The sequence below is a fragment of the Catharus ustulatus genome, chromosome 13, assembly GCF_009819885.2.
Source record: "Catharus ustulatus isolate bCatUst1 chromosome 13, bCatUst1.pri.v2, whole genome shotgun sequence".
Lineage (NCBI taxonomy): Eukaryota > Metazoa > Chordata > Aves > Passeriformes > Turdidae > Catharus > Catharus ustulatus.
In genome coordinates, this window is record NC_046233.1 from 15,834,901 (window position 1) to 15,861,071 (window position 26,171).

At 41.0% G+C, this 26,171-nt stretch overlaps 1 protein-coding gene across 19 annotated transcripts in view; it reads right to left on the reverse strand.

Annotated features, from left to right (window-relative positions):
* Nucleotides 1-1,808: 1,808 nt before the first annotated feature.
* Nucleotides 1,809-26,171, reverse strand: part of PBRM1 (polybromo 1) — a 55,972-nt gene continuing 31,609 nt past the window's right edge. For 9 of the 19 annotated variants that reach the window (XM_033071761.1, XM_033071768.1, XM_033071760.1 and 6 more), the window contains 11 exons: nucleotides 25,287-25,444; nucleotides 24,478-24,744; nucleotides 22,955-23,100; nucleotides 22,517-22,674; nucleotides 21,668-21,851; nucleotides 20,304-20,514; nucleotides 17,818-18,019; nucleotides 13,917-14,075; nucleotides 7,761-7,831; nucleotides 5,802-6,018; nucleotides 1,809-4,900 (listed from right to left, as the gene is read on the reverse strand). In XM_033071761.1, coding sequence (XP_032927652.1) covers nucleotides 4,728-4,900; nucleotides 5,802-6,018; nucleotides 7,761-7,831; nucleotides 13,917-14,075; nucleotides 17,818-18,019; nucleotides 20,304-20,514; nucleotides 21,668-21,851; nucleotides 22,517-22,674; nucleotides 22,955-23,100; nucleotides 24,478-24,744; nucleotides 25,287-25,444 — 1,946 coding nt within the window. In that variant the 3' untranslated portion in view covers nucleotides 1,809-4,727. Of the gene's footprint in view, nucleotides 4,901-5,801; nucleotides 6,019-7,760; nucleotides 7,832-10,083; nucleotides 10,240-13,058; nucleotides 13,387-13,916; nucleotides 14,076-17,817; nucleotides 18,020-20,303; nucleotides 20,515-21,667; nucleotides 21,852-22,516; nucleotides 22,675-22,954; nucleotides 23,101-24,477; nucleotides 24,745-25,286; nucleotides 25,445-26,171 lie in introns of those variants that run through there. The other 10 variants (XM_033071771.1, XM_033071774.1, XM_033071770.1 and 7 more) reach the window with 5 other exon arrangements.

Below are 26,171 nucleotides of genomic sequence, written 5' to 3' on the forward strand. Positions count from 1 at the left end.
GCCCATGCACAAGCTGCTTTTTGCAGTCACAGGTCACAGTACTGAACTTCAATCCTGACTGTAGCAGTGCATTAAAGAATAAAGCAATAATAAAAAAGCCAGATTTTGAAAGCTGAGCTTTACTCCATCTGATTTTATTTCTTGAGCTTTTTGAAACTCTCTTGTGCTCTTGTTTTCATAAAAAAGTAAGCTTTGCAATGTATGGGTTTTTTTTCAAGCAAGAGCCCTTTGCCCTAGTTATTTCTCAGGACTTGGGAGCCTGATGTGAAAACTTCCTGTGGCTTCCCTTAAGCACTCCTGTAAGAGCAGCAGCGTTCACAGACAGCCATGAGCCAAGCCCACTTCAGACCTCTTGTTTTGCAGTGACTGTTTCCCACTGGCAGCTGAGAGCACCAGGCACATCTACAAGGCCTCTGGGATGTCTCCAGCCAGGCAAACACAAAGGGAGAGAGGCTGCAGTCACTCACAAGCTGTCTGGTGTCAGGGAGTTTTGTGTCACTGATCTTGGTGACCACTGCAGGAATAAAAATCCTCTGAGCTGGCATCATCCTATTTCAGGCAACACAGATCCTTTATGACAGAATACGAAGCCTGACATTTAGAAATCTGAACTGCAGTCTCCAATTCTCAGTGTGTTTGCTACTGCTGACCCTTTGGCATTTTTACATTTTGCCAGTCTCTCACTAGTGCTGGAAATCAGAATAGCTGCAACCTCCCATTCCAGAATTCCATCTCATCCACTTGGGGATTTAGTATCAGTTTTAAATTACAGCCCATTTTCAACAACCAAAGCCTTCATTTGGCTTTGCAGTTTTGTTCCTGCTGACTCCTAATTCTGTGCTCTTTGCCTTCCCCAGTACTCTCTGAGTCTCATATCCCTGTCTCCCTCCCATCCTCCAGCTCCCCCATCCATCTGCTGTGGCAAAGGGAACAGGGAGGAAGCAAGAGCTCTCCTTTGGCTCAGCACTCAGGGAACACCATGTGGCTGTTCCAGGAGTGAGCCAGGGTCACAACTTCCACTTCTAGCCCTGCCAAACCCCTGCCAGCTCCAGGGCTGAGCACATCACTTCCTTCTGCAGAGAATTCAGCAGGGGATTCAGCAATTTTGTGATTGATCTTTAGTATCTCAGACTGACTAAATAAGATCTGAAGGATGATCAGTTTTCACTGCGCAACTGCAACAGAAGGGTAGAAGTGTTGTGAAGCTGGCAGCCTGTGTGAAAGGCAGCATTTATCCCCCAGGCTGAAAACATGGATGTGTGCTAATTAAATAATGCTCTGTTCTGACTATTTAAATAGCTCTCTGTAAATTTTATGCCAGGCACCTTGAGAGGTTCCTATCATTTAATTTTTCTTGCAGTTTGTACAGAAAATTTCTATCCTTGGTTCTCATTTAATTGTGCTAAAGATGCTTTTTCCATGTTACTCATCTAATTTTCTCTATTAAACAGCTACATGGAAAACAGCCCTGAACCACATTAGCTTCCATATGAAATTAAGGTTTGCTGTTTATTACTAAGGGGCATCTGGGACTGACTGAATCTTACCACCTCCACTCAGCTGGTTCCCAATGCTTCACAGATTTTTCAAGGTTTCGCTGTTCACGCTCGTTTATGGCTCAATTTTCAACACCACTGTTCTTACCACCTACAGGCACATCTCAAAATACACAGAACAATAGAAAAATTATATTTTATCCACACACAAGCACATATGTAGCAAGGACTTGAGAACATCTGGATCAGCAACAGCCAGAATTACTTGAAATAAAATCATAATAGAAGTCTTAATGGAACACTCACACCTGGTTAATCCAAAACACTTTGCAAACTATTTTTATTCAAATTAAAAAGACTCAGGTAAACAAAGTGATGGTACATACATGTTATAAACCTGGTTAGCAGCTCAGCCTTCAGGAGTACAAGATCTAATGAAAAGCTAAGCATGGATAAACCAGGTACAAAAACATATGCTGAAAAAAAGTCACCAACATCAACGTTTTGAATTTTTACACGAACAGTAAATTTTCTCATGGAAGGGAAGGACTGAGGAAGAGAACAAATAATTCTTAGTTGTCTCCAACTAGTTTATGAAAATACCTGTCCTAGTTTTATCTATTTTCCACTCTCACAGAAGCCAACCATTGCCCACACATCCTTTTATTTTAATATGAAAGTTTTGTTTATGCCAGTACAATGAACGGCAGTGAAAAACAGATGAGGGGCTCAAACACCCACAAAGAGAGAAAAAGAGACAGACAGACATGTCTTTTTTTTTTTTCCAAACCAGAGTGAGAAAAGTTTCTTTTGCTGGTTTTGAATTCTAGACTGTAGCCATTATATCCTAAATTTCACTGCAATCGACTGAAATGCCTCCAGTATAGAGAGAAACGATTTTGAAATAAATAAGGCTTAAAATAATTGATCAGGGCCAGCCCAGTGGCTTAGTGGTAGTGCTCTGCACTGCCTTGAGGGAGGAGCCAGGTTTTGTTTGCACTTCCAATCTCTTGCTCCTGGGCCAGAAAGAGCAGTGAAAAGGAGGGATTCAGCTGCTTAGCAGGAGAGAGCCAGTGCTGCACATCACTGACCTTCAGATAAATTAAACATCTGAGTTATACAGGCTCCAAAGGGAGTCCCATCCAGTCCTCAAAAGAAAATAAATAAAACAATAATTTAATTAAAATTCATCCCAGGTTCTTTGGTGTAATTTTTGTTAATGCTGAGAAGTAGGAGAATCTGGTGGTGTATTAGTACAATCCATGATAGTTCCAAATGCTCAAAAACTAGGATTTTGCTGCCTGATTCACTTCAACATCCCATCTTTGTGGCTAAAAACTGCAAAACCTATGGTAACTGAAACACATTGTACAAGGGTGGTCTAAGACTATTCAATTCCTACTTTATTAAATAAAATTGGTAATTTACAAAGGCCAGTAAAGAATTTTCTTCTTTCGTACCATGGGTGTGCTACTTGTAGAGTTCAAAACTGTCCTTTCCCTCTGTTGTTTTGTTCCATTTCCTTCACATCCATTGCACATCTAACCTAAGCTGTCTTTAAGTGCCTATTTGTAATTACCTGGGGAATTCTGTGCAATGACTGGAGGATTGCATTAGGAGAGGGAGAGGAATTGGCCAGTAAAATTAAATCACAGTTTATACTTGCAAGTGTCACTTCCCTCATGAGTATTAATTACATAAGCAAAACAAACCCCAAGATATCCAGTATTTGAAGGATAATATTTAATTTAACCTTCTGCTAAATATACTGAAATGAAAATGTTCTGTACTAACAGACTTTAGAACTCATTTCCACATGATGAACATCTCTAGCACATATGAAGTGTATCAGTAAATTAGTTCATTTGGGGTGAGTTGCAGTGCCCACATTCCTGCTGACTTCCCAAATTCATAGAGCTTTCCCAGTAACTTAAAGCAACCCAAAAGTATTAATTCTTTTTCCAAAATTAAATAAATGAAAGGATTTACCTTTAAACAAATAACTTTGTAGTCCAAAATGTTGGTTATTTATGAGGACAGGTAAGTCTTTAGCAGAAGGCAGCCACAACCTTGAAATTTGGCAAGAGGAGTCAATATCTACTTTACTTAGATAGAAAAAAACCAAAACAAACTCAAACCCTTTGAAGGCTGCAATGCAAGTACTCTGTTTCTCCAATGTACTGGGTATGCTGACCTTACACATACCATACCATACAGTAGTATTTGACTTTCAAGTTAATTTAAGCATCAAATTTCACTCAAATTTGCATTGCAAAACTTTCACTAAGGTTAATGAATATACTTAAAGAAAGCATACAAAAATGTCTTACAATGCCCAATCATGAACAGAGTATGTGTGAATTAAAAAACAAAAAAAATCACATTACTTCACTAACAGAACAAGTCCACTTTTCTCCCCTAACTTACCTTCCAAGTCCTGGGCTGGTTCCGAGTTCTGCGAGCTTCTCCCAGCACAGAAGGAGCTTCCCTGCCCCACTCTGGGTGCTGGGGACATCACAGAACCCCCAGCACTGGGCATGGCAGATGAAACATTTCCCCTCTAAGGGCCTGCCAGCACAGGGACTGTGTTACTGATTTAGGATCACAATGGCCTTGGCTACACAGTTAAATAACTGGACAGGACTGGACAACATGAGCAGTCAAGACACCCTTGTCCCGTCCACACCAGCACTTCCAGGGCTGCTGTGCCCACTCAGCCACCTCAGTGTTGACTTGGAATGCCAAATTTCCTTAGTGCCAAAGCACATCTTACCTTTAGCTTCACATAAGAGATCTCCCTGTTCACACCCGAGTGGCCAGCACACACACAAGCACAGGTACACACATTCTTATAGGATGTAAACTATGACTAATTCACATTCCACTGTATCAATCTGTAAATACTTTGTTTTCCTTTTTTTTTTTTTTTAATATAAAAACAATGGCATCAGATTCTCAGCAATAAAGTATAAGAAAGATGAATCCTTGACTACACTCAACCAATTATGAAATCGCCGTTCAAACAAAGGAAACATATGCAAAAAATCTGTGTATTTGATAAAGTCAACTTAATATAACAAAAAGTGAAATATGCTTATTAAAAGTGTCCTTATATAAAAATGGTCTTGCAATGTACAGTAAAATGCAATACAAATTATTGTTGGTTCTCTCTTCCCACCGAGTAACTAAACCAGCTACTGTCCCAGAGCCGCTGGGCCGGCTGTGCAGTGCCTACACGTTCTCCAGGTTGTAGGCCTGGCGGATGTTGAGCGTGTCCCGCAGCATCAGGTCCCGCAGGCGCCACAGCGCGTCAGCCATGGTGGTGTGAGCCCCTTTGCTCTTCAGCCAGTGCGAGGGCAGCCGGCTCTCCTGCTCCTTGGACAAGTGCACGTCTCGCCTCCGCGCTGCAAAACCAAAAAACACACAGTTATCGACTGCTTTATCCTACAAAAATGAACCCAGAACTCTACAACGTAAGATACTTGTAGCAGGGGTGGGAGTTTGCACCACTTCATTGGTGGTTTGTCTCTTCTGCCTTCACTCAGAACCAGGATTAACAAACACATGAAGGAAATGGATTTTCTCGTGTTTGGGCTTGGTTGTTTATTAAATCTTATCAAAAAGTACAGAGCATTCAGCAGCACTTCCAGCTACCTGCTGGAAGTGAGGAAAATTGCAACAAGATCTCTTAAAGCTAAACAGTCCAACAGAGAATTAACACCTATATTGTTTATACTTTTACCCTAATAACCAAATTCCCATGACCCTCAGTGTGACACTCACTGACCAACCAGAAACTACTGCCTGAATCCCATGAAGAAGTAAGATGAACACCAAAAAAGACACAACCCCAAAATCCTCCATCTTGTCCCTTACCCATTACTATACTATAAAAACCTCAAATTTAAAACCCTTTACCATGTGAAAGCACACACTTCTATTTAACTACACACCCATGATTTCAACTTCATCACTCAAACTCAGAAGCCTTCTCCAAGGCCTCAGACCAAAAGCAGTGTTCTTCATGGGGTCAGTGCCAGAAAACACAGAAAGCCCAAAAACCCCAGGTTTCTGGGATCCAACAGATACTCTACTTTTGCTCTTAGTATTTAAGCCCATACCATTGATTCTTAGTTCTATACAACACTGGTGGAATTCACCTGTGGATAACATATATATTCTCAGTCTGTTGATCTACCTTCAGGAATCAATTGCATGTATACATTTTAAAAAGCAAACAGCAGATTTATTTTGCATTTTCTATTAAATCAAAACCAATGGGTTATGAGGAACCCAAAGCCTTACCTGCAAGGGTCTGGTCCCACTTGCTGATACTGTTTGACTCAGCACTGAGCCCCTCGATGTACTTCAGGTAGGCTTCAGAATGGAGGAGCCTCTGTGTCTTTGGTGGAGGGGAGACAAACATGGGGGTGCTGGGCTGCTGCATGACGGGCTGGCTGGCAGGGCTCTGCCCGGGGTACGGCGGGGGCGCCTGCTGGCCCGGCGGGCCCAGGATCCCCATCTGAAACACAAAGCCAGCCACAGGTCACATCCCACAGCTCACACAGGGGACAGCAGGGAACACCCCAGCCCCAAGGCATCCTCAAGCAATGGAGTTTACACTGAGGTTATGTGCAAAAGCCTGAGAAAATTTCCCTGGAGACGCCCACTTTGGCTGGGAGATGCACAGAGAGAGGAAGTGCAAACCATTCATACTCAACAGATATTGTTCTTATTTCTGATTTATGCAAATATACTCTGGTTTATCTCTTCTAACCTTAATGTACAATAATTTCACAACTATAAGGCGCACCCTTTTGACTAAAATTTTCCCCCGAACCCAGAAGCGCGCCTTATAGTCCAGTGTGCCTTATCTGATGTACAAAGTTGCGACATTTGCCACCCCGGAAGTGTGAGCCATGGGGGGAGCCGGTAGTCCCGTGGCAGCCGGGTGGAGGCGGGCCTGGGGGCCAATGTCTGCCGGGTTGAGGCGGGGCCTCAGCCAGCAACTGCATGGGGGAGCTGGGGGCGGAGCCTCGTGCACCTTATTGTCCAGTGCGCCTTATCTGATCTACAAAGTTGCGAATTGCGCCTTATAGTCCAGTGTGCCTTATGGTCGTGAAATTACTGTACACCTTTTATCTCCTTGTTATTTCATGTTTTCTCCAATTTCACCTGAAATACTGTGGTCTGTGAAATGCAAAATTTAACTCTAAAACATCTAATCCAAACTGATATGGATCCTTGGACAACTGGGTTATTTCCATAGAATCACTGTCAGGCAAAAATCTCAGGTAGGAAAATTCCCAGTCACACAGAATTCCTACCACTGTGATTAACCAGCGGTACTGAGAACTCTTAGCACAGCCATCCCATGGTCTGGAATAACTCAATGTCATGACATCAACACTTTACCACTTAACTTCTGGTACTCACAGAGTCACAGAATGGTTTGGGTTCAAAGGGGCCTTAAAGCTCATCTATTCCAACCCCCTGCCATCTGCAGACACCTTCCACTAGACCAGGTCACTCCAAGCCCCATCCAAGCTGGCCCTGAACAACTCCAGGGCCAGAGCAGCCACAGCTTCTCTGGGCATTCTTGTCAGTGCCTCTGAATAAATAACCTAAACCTCTCCTCCTTTAGTTTAAAACCACTTCCCCCATCCTACAACTATCTGCCTGGGCGGAGCCACTCTCCCTCCCTTTCTTTACACCCTCAAGCCAAAACCACATTTCTCTATATAATGTAAAATATAAATTGGAAATGTTCTCAATAGTTAATCTGCATTTATCACTGAGAAGAAACATTGGATCATCACAGTTACCTAAACTCACAAATTCTGAACTGCCAATGACCATCTGCTTCATCAGTTTGTGAAACAGGAATATTTTTTACCTACTCATCAACAGCTGATAAGATGTGCAGTGTCCCCTCTGTGTCATAAAGCACCCAATACCTAAATTAACAGCAGTTCCACAGTATGCTGAAATTACTCTGTTTAGTAGAAAACTAAGACAAAACACTGCCTTGTTTATACTGAAGTTACCTCACTGGACAAACCTCCTGAGTGTAACAATTCACCCATCAAATACAGACATAACTCTCTGAGAGTGAGATATTAGCTGGTTCTAAACACATCAGAACTTTTCATTTCTGTTCTCCCTGGGAAAGCCTATGTGCATCCCTACATATCTGAACTGGGATTCTGCTCAAATGCTGATTCTGAGCCTTAGAGCCTCATAAATAATGCAAAAATTACTCACCTGCTGACCAAAAGGACTTGCTCCTGGTGCTGGAGTGCCTACCATGGGGGACACATTTTGGCCTATAACACCTATATTCCAAAATATAAAATAATTAGTCTTACTTCAGAGCAGTGACAAATACTCTTTGGTCTTCTACAGTAAGAATTTATACTTTCATAGCACTGCTCACAGTTACTTTAAGCAGATGTACAACATTCAAATATTCCCCTCACCCCCAATAAAAAACTTTACAAGTTTCTGAATGAAAAAAAAAGCCAGCGTGACAACTACCAAACACTGATAAGCGGTCTGTTGAATTATTTTAATTAGAGAAATGCAAAGTGAATAAATTTTGCTTTTCAAGTTTTTTTCATGTTACTTGGAGTTGCCTGACTGCATCTTTTCATTTGTAACACACACCTTTGGCTTGACAGGATCTTCCTGAAGTCCTTCTCTTTAAGAAAGGAAATGCTGATCTGCTTTAGCAACACTTTACATTTCCTTGTGTTCAGTTTTGTAAAATATGTTCACAGCAGGATGAAATTCAAGCCTTTGCACAAATTCTGTTAGATCTCTCTGATACAAAAATGTAACTTGCAGGCTAAGCTTCAACAGCCTTAAATACAGAACAATGAATATTTGAAATCAATATCAAAAAAATAAAAGCTGTTTTTCAGCATACTGGGACTCCTCCCTACTGCACAGAGTGCAGCACAACTGTGTCAGTCTTACAAAAATGTATAGATCTCAATTAGAGTCATGCAGGTCCTGACATTTTACATACAGATGCTCTGGTCTGAAAAAAATGAAAGTTATGTGTGCTGCTGCTTTTCTTTCTGTTTGTGCCACTTCTTGTGTTCATTCAAGCTGCAGACTAACTGTGCTCTTCCTGAGAGTTTAATTTACATTAATTAAATGCATGATTTCTGTACCAGTGATCAAAGGATGTGCCACTGGCTTTCACTCACTAAAGTGTTTTCCAAATGCACTTTCCATTTGATCACAGCTCCCATTTTAAATGTGTCTGTATCAACACCATGTCAGAAGATGGGAAAAACATTGGTAACACAAACTGTGGAATTATTTTTAGTCCAGAGGGAAGGGGTCTGGAGGAGGGGACCCTTCCCTTCCCAGCATCAGAGCACAGCTTCACCCTTAGAAGGCCGTGCCCAGCACAGCACTCCACTCCTCCTCAAGACATTGTTTCTTTGCTAATCCATCCTGCCAGATTTAAACCATCCAGCCCAGCGCAGTGGGAACAGCCCTTCAGAGGGATGCACTGTCCTGGATTCAGCTCCCACACGTTTGGCTGATGTGTGCTCAGTGTCACTGCACTGCTGTCCTGCTCCCTCTAGGTGCCATGGCAGGGAATCGTGCACCCCAGCCAAGCTGCAGTGTAATGCTGATGGGTGTCAGAAACACCAGGCAAGCAAACAAAAACTCCCCAACTCAAATGATTCACGTACAGATTAAACTCTTAACAGAGCTTCTGATAAACACAGTTGCAAGGGGGTAGGGGGAGGCAAATGAGACCATTTTGTCCACAGCTTGTTTACTGCTGAACAGAGGGATGGCACATCTTTTTCACAGGTACGTGAGTTATCAGAGGTATAAAATGAACCACCAGGAAACAGAATCAGAGGACAGATGAATGGTTTTCCCCTTACCTGGGACATGTTAATGGCATTAACATTGGGAAAACATTTGTTTCATTTAAGCCTCGCTTTTCATCAAAGCATGGCAAAATTACAGCAAATGCAGCAGAAATGCTCTCAAAAATCAATTCAAAATTTGGCCACAGAGAATACTGAATTCATCTTGACCTTACATGTTTCCAGTCACTGTTCTATCAGCAAGCTTGAATCTGAACACTATTTTACTGCCCCAGTGGCCAAGGAGTCTTACATGACCAGGTTCAATTCAGTGCAGTCTGACATAAACACACTGAAAAAGACTCTGGTAAGGAATGAGAACAATAAATTTGATTTATAAGTCCACTTCAAATAAGAATTAAGGATGAGTGCAGAGATGCTGTTCAAATGACATAAAGACAGGAACAGGCTGATTTCAGCTTTTCACACTTCTGATAAACTCAAGTACAGTCAAAGTTATTTTGGCTGGAATAAAACTCCTGCTGGAGCAGCACCACATTTCTCCAGCACCCTTATCCTGAGGGCTCAGGGAACATGCAGTTGTGCCAGTGTTCTGCACACCCCTCATATTCAGCAGTGCTGACAAACCAAAGGCACGAGCAGAACAAGCTGCAGAGAACTCCTGTAAGAATGGGTTAACCCAAGAACATGACAATGAAATCAAGGGGGAATGAGGATGAGGCTCTTACCAGGTGGTGGGATGCCTGGGATGCCTGGCATACCTGGCGGGAGTTGGTGGGGTGGTGGCACCCCTGGGTGAAGTGGCTGCATGCTGCCCATGCTAACAATGCCATCAACTGGGCCCTGCAAAGGTGGCAGCACCGGTGGATAGCCACTTATCATGCCTTGAAGGACACAACAAATTTCAAACATGCATCAATAACATGCAATATGGTCTACACAATATGCACAGACATGCACTATCCACACACACGCACAAAAAAGCACCTTTAGTACAGCAAGACAATACTACAATTAGTATCTTGCAAAAAAAAAAAAAAAAACTAAAAAATAAAAGCTGTAAATATGAAACACTGTACTTTTGATGAATTAGTATTTAGTGTATTTGTATGTTTCTCACAGGGCAATAAATGTTGAATACTCACATATGTTAACACAAGGAATAAATTCAGCCACAATTAAATGTTACTAATGCAAGCAGTTTTAATACAGCTTAAAGCTCTGCCATCTGCATACAGATTACAAACACAACACTGACTGGCCAGCCCCACGGACAGCCCTGCTCTTTGGGCTAGTTCAGAGGCCACACAAATAAAACCCCAGACATTTTCCTGCAGTACACATGCAAAACTGATGCACAAAAGCCCTACAACATTCACATACTTGAAACTAATGGCAGTCAGTGATGGGTGATTTTTATTAAACCATCTCCAGTATGAATTAAGGCAGTAAAACAAATTTTAAACTTGGGTTTAAAGTGCTGGGCTGCAGTAACTCACATTCATGGCATTAGACTGAAGTGAAAGGACTTAAAAGGAGCACCTGCAGTCCCTCACAGAATTTCACTGTCCATGTCTGCAAAGTATCTTTAGAGGAAAATCAGTGACACTGCAAATATCTGTATTGTGCTGCTGCTTGAAAATTTAGTTTTCTGCATGTGAGGGAAGAAAATTGAGAGCTTTCTCTGGCTTTGGCTCAGATTGTCTGCTGTCCATGTAGTGAACCTACCCAGTATCACTGCACTATGCTTGTTAGGTGCTGGAATGTTTAATTTAAATGGATGCATTGCCAGGTAAGCAAGGAAAGGGGTTGGAAAGACAATGAAAAGATGACAGAGGACAGAAGCAGGTCTAGAGAAATGAAGTAAGTTAGAAATGTAGATTTGCTGGGACTTCTATATTCTACTCCAAGAAACCACAGAGCCTTTGCCACACTCCCTGTAACTCATAAAAGAAACTTTCAAAACTGATTTCTGGAATGAGACTGGCCAAAAACTCCCATCAGTTCTGACTGAGAACAAATCTGTCACAAGCTCAGGGTATTAACAGGAGGAGCAGCTCCAAAATAAAAGCTAAACCTTCCCCAGGATGTTACAGAAGTGAGAAACCTCTTATCCCAAAAGCTTTACATGGAGAAAACACCAAGAAAATAAAGAATTAATCTCCCTCGAGCCTTCATTTTCCACAGGGCACCTAGAATGACACGTGAAATATGCTGTGGGTACCTACTTCAAATATCTGGAATCTTATCTGTACCTCTTTATTACAGGGAAATCCATATTTCCAATGGAGAAAGGAAAAGAAGAAGCTCTTGGCATAAAGAGCTTCCACACTGCAGCTACTGCTGGTACTTCAGGGCACCCTGAGCTGCTCACACATCTTCAGTGCAGTTAATGCAGTTCTGAAGCTTTAAAACAAACAAAAAACTCTCCAAGGAATCAACCCCATATTTATCAGTCATGGAAGCTAAGTTCTACACTTCCAACTAAAATACTCAACAACTGGCTAATAAAAAGGTGCCATCAAATCTCCATCAGAAATCAGTTCTTGTAGCTTGTTCAAGTAAGAGCAGTCATTTTCTTACCCCACGTATGAATTGCAAACTTTTATATTAAACCAGCAAACATGGCCAAACTATTTCCAGCTCCCACAGCTGTGATTTAAGATGTCTTTGAAATTACTTATTCTCCTGTGTTTTATTATATCAACATAAGATTGAGTAAACTTTTGCAATAACTAAATGTAGAAGACACTAAAGTGCTGCACACTAAGAGAAACATCTCAGATGGCTTACAGATTTCCTGGCCCTGTGGGCCATAAAGAAGTTCTGTGATGGAAAAGCTCTCTGAACTAGAGAAAAGCAATCAATCCAAGGATAGAGGAGGATATGAAAGAGGTCCAAACAGAACAAGATACTTCCAGGTAGGTCTTGTGAAAACCAAAAGATGAAAGACAGTGTTTTTCAAATGGATCACAAAAGAGTTTAAAAGGATCTGCTCCATCATCTATTTTAAGAAAATATTTCCCAAAGCCAAAGGAAGAGCCTTGAGTGTTGATCCACTTGAATAAGTCAATGGTCTGAAAGGTTTGCTGCCACAGGAAATAAGGTAGCATGTGTAGTTGGCAGAATGCACATTTTTGGGGAAGTTTTAAGGAAGTGTAACAGCAAGTATTACTGCTCATCAACACCTGCCTCCAAAAATTGGAAAAGTGACTCAGTGCCAAAAAATCCAAGAACCAAAGTAAGAAAACACAGCCACAAGAGGATGATATTTCTTCATATTCTAGATTGAAGTAAATTATTTACAAAAGAGATCAGCACTGGGAAACTCTTTTTTTTTCTTCTCCTTTTTTTAAATATATGCACAGATAAGTGTACACACACACACACACAAACATACACCAACTGCAAACAGTTCAGAGGGAAATTATCATGAACAGAATGAAAAAGCCAAAAGAAAAATGCAACTCAGTGTAAACAAATGCTTTGTAACCTGGAGATCATGAACCAACTAAGGAATGTGCCTTCAGTTAAACAGCCATGCAGCCTATTTACTGAAAGGGAATCTAGAGATGAAAACGCTTCAGGCTGTCAGCTCGAAATAAGGCCACAGCCTGTGAGATGAGAAAGAAAAAGAAAAATGACAAAAGAAAAAATTGAATAATTGAAATGTCTTAAGGGAAAGTTTAAAAAGACCCTGAAACTCAAACCAAAAATCCTCCAAATTTTTATGCACTCAATACTATTTTGACCTCGACTGAAGCAATTTAATTCTTATTTTAATTAGAAACTGGGGAAAGAAAACAACCTATCAGGTCACACCTAATTAATCACCTCACCCATGTATGGCTGATTTCCATACAAGAGTCTTCAGTGGACTACATTGTCTTCAGATCTGATCCTGAAAATACTTACTCCGAGCATACTCCCTATGAAATCAAGCCGGATTACAACTGGTAACGAGCTCAACACCCAGCAACAGGGACCTCGTGGAAGAGTTCTCCAAGCTCAGTTCTATTCTGAAAAATAACCTGATAAAACCAGCAATGTTGTCATTTTGTCTTTGTTTCTGCAATGGCTCTAGATCCTGGTCTGCTCTGCTTACCAGTGCCTAAGAGGCAGTTCTACAAAACTTTTGCTTGGATTTAAAATCTGGGTTAGACTCTGTTGGACTCTCACCTCCCTGACAATTAAATCCCCAACAACTTCCCTCCTGCTTTACCACTGCCACGATGCTGCATGCACTAGAAGACTACTCAGCTGCTGCCCTGCTGCCACAGCAGGGTTAAAGGTGAGCTCTGCAGGGCAGAGTGAATCAACATGACTGCACACTACCAGAACAGGAGCACTGCACGAGGAGCCTGCTTCCCTGCACTCTCCACAGCCTACTCTCCACTGGAGCAAGTAACACTGGACACCGCTGCGCCAGGCACGTTCATCATGAAGAACGACTGAAGAGTCTGAGCTTTTGCTTCCAACGTGACCCAAGAGAGTGTTCAGAGTTATGAAGGGGGTTGATAAAGTGGATGAGGAAAAAATGGTCATAGCTCCTACGTTTTACCTGCAACGGGTGTCAACTGCTGATTGAGCATTCCCATTGGTGTTGGTGGCGGCACCACCCCCATAAGAGCCCCGACAGGAGTGCCTGCCCGGGGGGAGGAATTCTGCTGCTGTGCTGCTCGCTCTCTCTCCTGCTGCTCAGCAACTTTAGCTGCCCGCTCTGTAAAAGTATTTTAGATTTTCAGTTCTGTTTTGTAACCCAGACTTTCAAAATATTATCTGTTCATTTAAAAAGGACTAGTCAGACACTGGCATAGTTTAGTCAAATATAAAGTAGAACAGATGAATCTTTTTTATACAGCATATGATTTGATTTCATGTGGCTGCAGCTAAGACTTTTAGAGAACCTTTCATGAAAAAAAATTCCACAAAGTTTTATCTCTTCCAAAAAAAATCAGAATAAATAATAAAATAAAAATTAAAAAGAATTAAAAGAACAAATTTGATGATAATAACACCAGTGTTACCAACATGAAGCAGCAGTCCAGCACTAGGCTCGGTCTGCACTAGGACATGGCAAAACATTCCCTGTTTTGACACCACTGGCTCAGCCAGACCAGCTGCAGCCAAGGCCAGCAGCTCTTGGGTGGATCCTCTACCAGCTGCTGTGGGAACTGAAGCCCCATGTCTGCCAGGTGTGCCCTAAAGAATGCTGCAAAGAGCAGACAGCAGTGCCAGCTGGTGGCACAATCATTTGGGGGCTCCCCGTGTATTTACTGCTGATGCAGCTGAAAAGTGGTGGCAAAATCGGGGAGCATTTGTAAAGTTTCCCTAGTGCAGATTGGTCCTCAGCTTTTGGAGGATAACAAGCAGCAGTTTGATAAACCAAAAATATTTTTCTCTGCCTCTTTCTGTCGTTTCCCCGTTTGGTCCCCTACGAGTTATTGTTTTTTTCTGAAGATGTCTAACTCACATTGTGCTGCTCACTGGAGGTCATGTGTGTCCTTTGTACGATGAATCTGGTCATTATCTCAATCAAGTCTCTCACTGTGACTGCAAGAACAAAAGATCTACTGCAGGGTAATCTGACCAGAGGATAATTTTATATTAAGGGAAGGGCAAAGGGTCATGGGAAGAAGAAAGAAAAAAAACAAAAGCCAAGCAAACAAAAAAGGAAAAATACTGAATGCCCACTCCAGGTGCCTTGGGGGCATGCAAGTCCCTGCTTTGTTTACTCTGAACGTTGTGTCTGACTGCCACAATGAGGAACAAGGAAGAATAAATGGATGTAGGATACATCTCCAGCAATTTTTAACAACAGTGAATGCAGGGCAATGAGCTCTCTTGCAGTTGGTGGAAGATGGAAACTGCCACTAACCCAGCAATCAAGGTCCTCTGTCAAACGAAGCTAAGAAGAAGTTCATCACGGAGATTAAGCTATGCATCCTACCAGTGTTACTCACTTCCTCTAGGAACATCTATCACACTTCTGACTCCTCTAGAACCTGTTTGTGCAGCTTCTAGCACTACTTCCACACACTGAAAGACCAGTTTCATTTCCTTCCTTCTTCCCACTTCTGCAACTTCAGGCAGTGATGACGACGCAGAGAAACTTCTACATTTAACATAGGCAACTCAGATGCAGTGGAGTACAAAATACACAAGATATTTAAAGGCAGATCCTGAAGTAGAAAAATGAGAAAATCCTCTCCAGAGCGCAGCAAGCACTTCGGGAAAAGATGAAGCAGTTGTTCTGACTCTCACCTACTTTTGGCCAGCTAAAAAACAAAAAATGGTCAGACAAAAGCAAAAGAGACACTCCGATGAATGAGAAATCACTGTTAAGCGTTCAACTTTATCAGACTCCAGAGTGCTGAGGTTTGAAGAAGGACCTGATGTAGGACAGTACTCAAGTTTTATGTAGCCCCTATCCATGCCCTGACTGCCACAGAAGTAACAAATGGAATAACACTGCCAAAGGGAACTGGAGGGGGTATCTGAAAGCTCAGCCTAAAGCGTTCACCCTAATACTCAGTAATAAACCCACATCACACAGGCCAGGACCTGAGATCATTCAAACCTTTCCAACACATCTCAAGAGACAGGAAAGAGACCTCCTGCTTTGAACAGAGTTTTTCCATAAAACAGGCCCTTCCCTCAATCCCATGCATTCCTATATTTTACTCTATTTAGCCATGCAGGCACTTCCAACACAGCCTCTCGTCTGCCCAAGTACTGCTTAAAAAAAATTAATACCCTGCACATAAACCAAACAAAATTTTCAGTGGGTCAAAATGGATCTAAAATGTGAACTACCTCTCACCAGAAAATGGCAGCACCCTTTTTCTTTTTCCACTAAGATGTCCAACCATGCCCACTCCCTGCTCCCTGGTTCACATCCACACCAGGGAACACATAATTGTGACTCCTCAGGGTGGAAGGAGTGGAGTTTCTCTCCTTTCATACATGATAAGCAAACATAGTTTGGACACTTTGTTACCCCATCCCAACGCCTCAAAACCAAGTAAAAGTAGGTCTAGTTCAGGACAGACAGCAAGCCAGGGAAATTGAAGCTCAAACCCCAAAAGCTTTGGAAAATTTTAATTGAGAAGGAAGATTAAAATGGAAGCACACAGACACTCATTAACACGGTGGACAAACAGAGCCTTCCTGCAGAAGTGCAGGGCTTCAAGCTGCTCTAAGCAAGGAAGCAGTGACATGCCAGCCATCCTCCTGCTGAAGGAGGAGGCTGTAAGGACAGATCTGCCAATAAAAAGATCACACATGCACCTAGGAGGGTGTAAAAGGAAACAACTACAGAACAAAGTAAGGCCCAGCAGTCTCACAAAGAAAGAGTGTTACCGTTTCCCTTTGCAGCATTTGCAAAGCAAACTTGCACAGAGCAAAGGGTGCTGTGCTACCCTCCAGAGCTGCAAAGAGGTGCTGAAAATTCAGGAAGGACTGAGGTGCCTGACAGTGGACAGTGACAGCATGCAAGCTTCCAGCTTCAAGATCAAAGCTGCCTTTAAGTTATGAGTGCGCAGAAAACCTATCAAATCTCATTTTCGAAGTTATAACTGAATTGGGCCATAACTCTCCAGGGGGTTGAAATGTTCCTATCCAGAGGAGCATTTTCTTTCAGTAAAGTTGCATCAATACAGTGGTTAATAGTGTTGACATGCTAGAGAACTAGAGAAATAACTATGGATGTTAAGCCCATGTATGTAGCTTGGGTAAGGGTTGGCTGTTAAAGATCAGCTGTATTTTATTTTACTCAAATAAAAGTTAAAACACAGTAACTATTTATCAGAAGGAATGGAAGGAAAGGAGGGAGGGAAGAAAAGGAGAAGGCAAAGAAAGGAAAGGAGGGAAGGAATTGAGGAAAAGAAGGGAGGAAAGGGACAAAAGATAGGTCTAAAGTATCTCATGATTATGAAGTATTCCTAGGTTTACTTCAGGATATGAAATCTCTCGACAAAATCAATTAGAAGAGTTGATGAATACTGTACTGAACAATAGGTGATATTTACAGTACAGTCCTAAGCCTCTGAGGACTCTAAGTACTTTTCCCCACTCCCCTGTAAGCCTTTCTTACCTGTTGCTACAGCTCTCAAGAGCTTCTTGTCCCCCTCAGTCCTTCTTTAGGAAACATTAACAAAATATTTTTCCAACTGACTTCTAGCCCAGGAGCTCCGTGTACCCCTTTATTTCTAATTTGTGTCCATTTTCTCGGTATTTGTTAATTTGGTTATTTGTGGCAAAGACATTTAAATTGTCAGTTGTGCTCTACATAACTGAAACATGCATTTTGCTCCTCTTCAGTCATCTCTCAAGATGAACTTCTCTTTAAGGTACATCCAGAACACAAACATAAATTTTATTAAACCTGTCATCTGAACAACAGAAAGTGTTGAGAAAGAAAAAAAGGCAGAAAAGAGTTCAGCATCTCAGTTTTTACTTACCTTCATATTCTGCTTTCTTTGTTGCTTCCAAGTTTCTCCATTCAGTTCCTACAAGCCTGCTGAGCTCTCCAAAGGAGTAGTCGGGGTGCTGAGCTTTAATCACAGCTCTCATCTCGCTGCTAAACAAGATGTACCCACTCATGTTGATCTTCCTTTTTGATCCCTCCTTCTTGGTGCTGCCCTTAACAGACTTGGGAGTGGACTGTGAGAAAAAGCAGTTATGACCACAAGTGTACAAAAGAGAAGGCCAGAAGAGAACAAAAGGAATTGTGTCATGTCACAGATTTCATCCGTTGAGCTGTTCAGAGACATTGCCAACACAAGGTGTGTAAAATATTTTATTTGCCATTGCACTTTTTAGGAAAATGCTTCCCCACTTCCTCCTCAGCATTTGCAATCCCTACTCTCCCTTGTTCCACATTCTAAATGTTATTTTGACTGCCAGACTTTCCTTTCTCTCCGGTGTTCACTTGTCATTACATAAGTAGCCATTTCTCCCTGAAACACCAAAGCCCAGTTTTGTTGATCACTGTTTACCTGCATCACAGGTTCATATCATGCTCTTCTGTTGATGAGTAACAAAAACTCTTCTCCTTTGCTTCTCCTACTATGGATGGCCCTGGTGAGAGCTCCTTGATGTTTTTAACTACCAAAAAACTAACCTATTCTAAAATCTCTGCACTGAGACATCACAGCTGGAGCCTCTTTTTGCAGGTCCTTCTGCCTATATTTATCACAGGAGACCATAATTCATCCATACTCTGACCAATAAGACCTATAAATGTATCATCACATCAAAATCCTCTGAAAGCCTTGCTCATACCCCAAACATTACAAATCTGTCACATCTTGAAAAGTGCCATTGTTTCCAAGTACCTGGTGGAGGCAAAAAAAGAAACAAAAATATATTCAACTGTTTCCTTCCTCTCCTGAAATTCTGGCCATGTTACTGACTCTTTCTACTTGCTGCTTTGACCCCGCAGCTCACCACTCTCCTCTCAGCTAGAAACATCTTAGTAATACCAAGATACTTAAAAAGCCTTGCTTATCAATTTAAGCAAGATGAACTGAGGCCCATTTGAATGTTATGCTAAACTCCACTACATTAACTTGCAATCCATCCTTGAAGTTTGCACTATGAACCGAATATTTGGCCCCTAATACATGTGCAAACAGACAGTTATAAATTCACCAGCTGTTTTAGCCTGTATAGCCCTTGCAACAGTTTTGATAATTGTAATCTAATGTAAAAGCCTCCCCACCAGTTTGGAAGGGCAAACAGGACTTGGAGAAACCTTAAGAATTCCAAATTTGGTTCTTGCATTCTCTGTTCTTTTCCATCTTCCACACACACATTTTTAAATGAACAGTCTTTTCCACTGGAGCCAGATAACTGCATATTTACTTTCAGACTTGTTAAAAGAAGAAATCAAAAATCAACCAGGATCCCCTTTCATGCCTTTTCTCAGCCATACTGCTGAAGCAAAGAACGAAGCTGCACATCTCTTTTTTAAGTACTTTGACTCAATTCACAGTAAACTGCAGCAGGAAAGCATCACCCACCTATCTGCCAATATACCACAGCTCTTGTCCAATATGCCACATATTCACTTGTTCTGCCTCCTCTAACACTTAGGTGTTGTAAGAGCTTCTTTGTTGGCAGAAGAAAAAAAAAAGTTTAAAAGTTCTGAGGTTTAATAGTTGTTAGATAAAATTCCACTTCTATTGAAACACTCTTCAAGAATTTTCAAACTGCTTATAAAATTCAGCATGTTAAACAGGAGCAGTGAGCAACCTTGCAAGGGAAAATGCATTTGGTGGCTGCCCACATCACATCAAAACATCACATTCAAACCAGGCAGAAGATTTCAACTTCAGCAACTCCTTCACAACACTCAAACACATTTCTACCCTGGGGTCACATGCTCTCAATGTCATGCAGCAGAAATCCACACTGCTGGCCACAAAAGTGTCTGAAACTCCCTCCTGTTCCCAGCAGATCATTCCCATTGCCTCTTTAAGACTGGCATTAGCTTGGATGTGGGAGTGAGGTGACACAGGGTTTAATCCAGTTTTTTGGTTAGCTGAATTTCCAGCTAAAGCAGTTCCTCACTCTGCTTCCACACTCAGCAACACAAATTCCACAGCTTGTGTAAGAAAATTTGTTTGAATTTTATATAAAGACCTGATACTTCTGAACAAGTGTCACAGAAAACCTCACTATTAGAAACACCACTAACACAGAAAAATGTACCCTGGGTTTTCCTACTTTAAAGGGATTCCCTTTAAAAATATTTTAATGGAATGAAACACTATCACCTAGATATATTTGACATGCCAATACTGCTTTGTCATCTACTCCATATACCTGTAAACTTCAGTATAAATCCTTTGTTTGTATATGACAAAACGTTACTTTCTTCATTTGGAGAGGGAAAACAATGTGGAATATAAAGGTTTAAGGGTTCCTGAAGGAAAGTCCTTACCTGTGGAGGAGTATAAGGCATTATATCCAAATCACTGGCTAGGGGGGCCTGAAGCTGGGGCATAGAAGGAGTCTCACTCATATCACCTTCCTCTTCTCCCATCTCTTCCATGTCCTCATCACCTCCTTCCAACTCAGCAAATTTTGCTTCCAGCTGCTGAATCTTCTTTTCCAGTAGAGGAGATGGCTCTTTCTGAGGAACTATGGGTTTTCTGGAAGATGGAGGAGGAAGACAAAAAGCAGCTCAGAACAGACTCATACCTTACAGGAGAAAGAAGTTGTTTTTGAAGAGAAAAACAACTTTTCTCAATTTTTGACTGAAGGGTGACTTGAGATGTGCCTATGCTTCCTTCCAGAACCCTGAGCAGAAATTGTGTCTATGGTCAGTGTTTCATTTCAGTCACTTGTTAAGAAGGATTTTTTTTATGAGTTAGAAAGGGATTTCAATACAAGTACTTAATTGCTACAATAGAAAGCAGTCAACACCACAGCTTCCTTAGATTTCACATTTTACTTAAGTTAGAACTTAATATTTTTATTAATATGAATGCTCAGTGAAAGATTTTCCTTACTCATAATGAGAACTTAAGTATTTTCACAATATCCAAGAGAATGTACCAATCTGATAAACAAATTACACCTCTTGAAGTCAGAGGAAGAAAAAGAAAACATCCATCGGTAATAAGACCATAAGAAGACTGATGTTATCTGGACTTCTTCCCAAGAGTGTGGTTATCTGAAACGACACCTTTGAGTTCTGTGGATGTCCTAGGTCAGGCTGGGATGGGGTTAATTCCCTGCACAAGTGCTGGATTTGCTGAATTTTGGATATGTGAGATATTAGTGTGGATAACACATTCTGCTGTAATTAGTGCTGAACAGTTCAGCATCAAGGCCTTTCCTTTTCCCCACTATGTGTCCCCGCAGGCTGGGGCTGGGCAGTGATTTGGGAGGGGAGACAAGCAGGACAGCTAAGCCAGACCAACCAAGGTGATATTCTATACTCAGCCATAAAATATGGGGAGAAGGACAGGACAGGGTACATTCAGGGTTATTTTGTCTTTCCCAGTAACCATTCCATGTGCCAAGGCCCTGCTTTCCCGGAAGCAGCTAAACATCTGCCTGCTGATGAAAAGCAGGGAATTAATTCCTTATCATGCTCTGTTTGTGCATGTAGCCTTGCTTCACTTTTCCAACTGCTTTAACTCCTGTTTTAAGCCAGGAGTTTTTCTCCCTCTGCCTTTCAGATTCTCTCCCCTATTCCAGTATGGGGTAGTGACCAAGAGGCTGAGTAGGGGCTTAGCTGCCAGTCCACCACAATCCAGAAGAGCACTCAGGTGATCCCCTCATGCCCCTCATTTTTACCTAAAATAGTATATTTCATCATCTACAACTTTTGCAGACAGTGAAAATCTCTTCAACCCCTTGAATTTCTTCATTTGTTTGTCGCTTTCGTTGTAGCGGCTCTCGCAAAGAAAAACGTCGTTTTCGGAGATTTCTGTTGGTCTGCAGGAGAGGAAGTCTTTGAATGACAGAACGACACACTTTCCTGCAGAAATGAAAGAGCTGGGTAAGAAGGCAGCCACACTTGTAGGCTTTTTTTTAAGAATGTGGAAAATCCATTTTTTTGCCTGTCTCGTAAGTCTGGAAGATTCCTGGCATTTGGTGCAACTATAGAAAATACATCAATTGATATTCCAAGCAAACTATACCACTCACAAGAATGCTACAGCAGCTTAGTGCAGCTTTTGGATTTTTTTTTTAAGAACTACAGAACCCACAAAATCACAAGCCCCCATGATCACTGCCAGTTACCATATTTATCACAGCATTGTAACTCCAAAACAAAGCACACAGCCATCATTTTATGCAACAAATCAAATTTCAACCTCCTACTCCTCCTTTCAACTTTCCTGTTAATATGTACTGGAGTAATTACATTCATATACAAGAATAATGGAGTTTTCTGTTCTCTGGCTGCAAACAATGTTCACTTCCTGTCATATATGTAATTCCCTTTTTTTAAGAAAGCTTCCTTATAGCGAATTCTCACCACAGGTCCCACAGGCATGGATATTAGAAACTCACTGAATAATATCTCCTCCCTCCTCCAATATAAGACATACTTGGAATGAAGCCTACACATAGCCTTCAATCACTTCAGATTGTGCAGGGAAAGAAAATGTCCATCAGATTGAAGCTGTTAATAATTACCCAAAATGCAAGTCATGGGACAGGTCTCCTCCAAGTTACTCAAAAACACCTCCTTTTTGTAGAACATTTTCGTTGGCTCATGTTCAGTTTCTTCAGGATGTATAAAGATTGGACCAAAGAAATATGCAGCTCCATCTCGCACCCACATCTTCTCAATTCTGCAAAGAAATCAGACCAGCACAGAGATGAAAGGCCATTTCTCCAAAATGGGTGTTCAGAAAGACCCTCAGGAGAAAATGAACGCACAACAGCCAATTCCAACTGTACAACTGGACCAGGTTTTTATCAGGCAGCTAAATTTCCACCTCAATCTATCAACACCTTGTAACACTTCACTGACATTTTCTCCCATCCCTTTCTATACCTTTTTGCAACCAGCCTCTCTTTTATCCAAGTTATTTTTGCAGCTGTGAACTGCAAACAAAGAACTGTCCCTACCTTCCTACACGAGGCCGCACCAGCCCGTGTGACTTGATGAAGACACAGTCCCCAACCTTCAGCCACATGTCATTGTAGCACAGCTGCTCAAAGTAATGGCAACCAGGCTCCCCATTGGACATTTCCACTGGAACATCTTCTTTGTCCTGCAGAAGAAGCATTGAGAAACTTGAGGAAGGAGCAGAACCAAGCACAGAAATAAAGAGATGCCAGGTAGCAGTAAAAGGCTTTGCTCTATCCTTTTGTTAACAGTAATAGGTAAGCACTAAGCAGAGAAGTGTGTGTAAAAGTCTCCTGAATGAAAGCTGCAAAACCAAAGATACCTTTCATGTCTGTCACAAGCTTTCCTGTTTCACAAAGCTCTAATCTGGCCACAATAGTAATTTACAGGCCCTTTTTTGTTCTTGTGTTTCAAAGTGAACTGGCCAAGTCAAGCCTTGTCAGCTTTGATGGTTTAAAGCCCAGTAATGTGCTTAGGAAGCAAGAACTGAATATATGGCCAAGCAAACAGACACAAAAATATAATGATTCAACTCTCTTATACAAGAATATGAACACTCCATGTATTGGTTACAAATCCATACTCTCTGCCCTATTTAATTTCTTACTTTTAATAAAAACTCAAATGGTGCCTCATTTCATCTTTCAGCCTGGGATTCCAGAAAGCCAAGGAAGCACAGGAGGTCTCACCAAGGCATGGAAGGAAAAGATCCTGTGAGTTTTAGTTCTCTCAGTAGAATTAATTCCATCTTTTGTCATGATGTGAACAAACACACTAATACACACCAGGTTCTGACAAAAGCTGACAAAAGCTGGGTACTGTGTTCTCAGGTTCTGTTAGAAAATGCAAAGTGGATTTTCCACTTTTTTTTAGTAATTTATGATATTTTATGAGTAATTTATTTTTTCATGGCTCTAAATTTATTTCAGACAAAACTAAATAAATGTAGTTGATTTTAATACGTTTTCCTAAATTGATTTGTTTTCTTACTCTAGGTACAATAAATGAACCATTTCAACCACTATGCTGGACAGAAATAATTTTAAGTGTTTTGACAATAAACTACTTAGTTATCAATCACTAACAAGTCACAAACTACAGAATATTATGCATTACTTACTGCTGCCTAGCTACTGGCTGTTTTACTGAAATGCCACACAACAAAGCATTTCAGCACTGCCATGAACTAAAATTAGAGTTTTAGTTCTACTTGTTCCTTAGGCTTAGGGCAGGCTTTACAGTTAATGTGTAGTTTTCTGGAGTGGTGAAAAACACAACCAATCCCATCACATGATCACAAGAAAGAGGCTTGTAACAAATATTTACACAGTTGATTATTTCCTGTTACATCTATTTGTATTTTGTTTGTGTTAATTTACAAATGTCTGTAATATAATTTATAACAGAAATTTTCTATTCATTTATATTTAATGGTGTCTGGATGTGGTGAAACAGAAGCCATGAGGGCTAATATCTGGTCATTCTCTATCTGTGAAATACAACCAACATTCCCCTTGCATACCTTTTCAAGATGAAGGATACTTTCTCCCACCTTACTGTCCTCCAGTGTTTCACTGTGCTTCTCCTCATCTACTTTGTCTGTGTTGGCAAACACAGAAGCCACTCTGACCACAGGCAGGGGCACATCTCGTGGGACAAATCTGACAGAGCTCACAGGCATAGTCCAGAGTTTAATCTTTTTGAAAGACTTTGTCTTTGCAGAATAGCGCGACTCGCACACGTAGACATCCTCATCTCTGAAGTTTTCAGGGCACAATTTAAAATATTCCTGCAGATTGAAGGAAAAATATGAAATATTTCAGCAATGCCCACACCCCACAGACACACAGTGAACTCCCTCTCATGGCTTCAGTTTTTTCTATGCTTCTGTCAGAAAAGCCTTTTTGCTGAGCTCTCTTCCAGTTTCATGTCCAACTTTTACTAAAAATAACAAGAAATGCCACCCTTAGAGAAGGAGCTAATTCAGTGCAGGTTGGCATGTGAGAAGAGTTAGGTTTTATTCATTTATCAATCCAGTGCATTAATCCAGCCTGAAAACACCTTCACAAGATTTCTGAGCTGTGACTTGGAAAAAGGACACATCCAGCAACCCAGGGGTGACCATAAACAGAAATCAACAGCAGAGGGAAACTCCACCAGCTGGGGCAAACATGGAGTTCAGGAAGCAAAGGAAGATCCAGACAGCCCACAGCAGTAAATCCTATTTTATTTAGCTATTGCTGGAAGGTCTCTATGCTAGAGTGCCTACAGTTCTACAGGAAATAGCAGAAAGCATTACTTGTTTTGTAAATTATCTGAACAGTCTCTCACCTTGACAAACATGACCACACATTTGCCTAAAATTTTGCTAACAGGAACTTTATTGTAATAGTCACTTTTAAAAACTTCTTTCTCCAGGAATTTTCGTGTTGCAAGATGAAAAGTTTCATTTGGTCGATAAAACCAGCAGCCATAGAGCCATTTCTCTCCTTTAAAATAGAAAACAACAACAACAACAAAAAAAAAAAAAAAGAAAAGGGAGATAGAAAGAAAAAAAATTAAAATTACATTTTTTAGTCCATGAGCCAAGTAAGAACAATCAGCAACTGACTGATTTATCAAATAGCCATGCAGTCATTTATAGTAAGAGCAATCTGCTTTTAAACAGTGCAATATTCAACTTTTCAGAAAAGGAAAACAAGTTTTTTTAAAAAGTCTGCCAATTGTTATTTCTCCAGTAAAACCTGACTCAGCAAAATAAAGGAGAAACTCACTCTTATTTATAGATCTTAACTTTCAGGCCTTGAAATGGCTCTGAAGTCCACACAAAAATCACCTGATTATTTAGAGAATCTCAGGTAACTGTTTAAGTTTTTTAAGAACTATTTCTTTCATTTTATGCTGTGACAAATTATATGATTACAAACTCAAATGGATAACAATGATTTATATAAAGCAGTTACAAATATGCAGTATTTTTCTAAATCAAAGGAAACCTGTGCCCATCTTTGGTTCAGATTTCTCAGCACAGAAAAACAGTGTTCTTCTGTACCTAAATTACAAGGAGTCCATCCCACTCAGAATCCCATCCCTGCAAGGTTTACAATTTGATGGTAGGCAGAAATGAACACCAAAAAAAGCCCATGCTGTTCCAAGAACTATTTGCAACATCCTTTAGAAAAAAACAACAAAAAAATACTCACTGATTCAAACAGC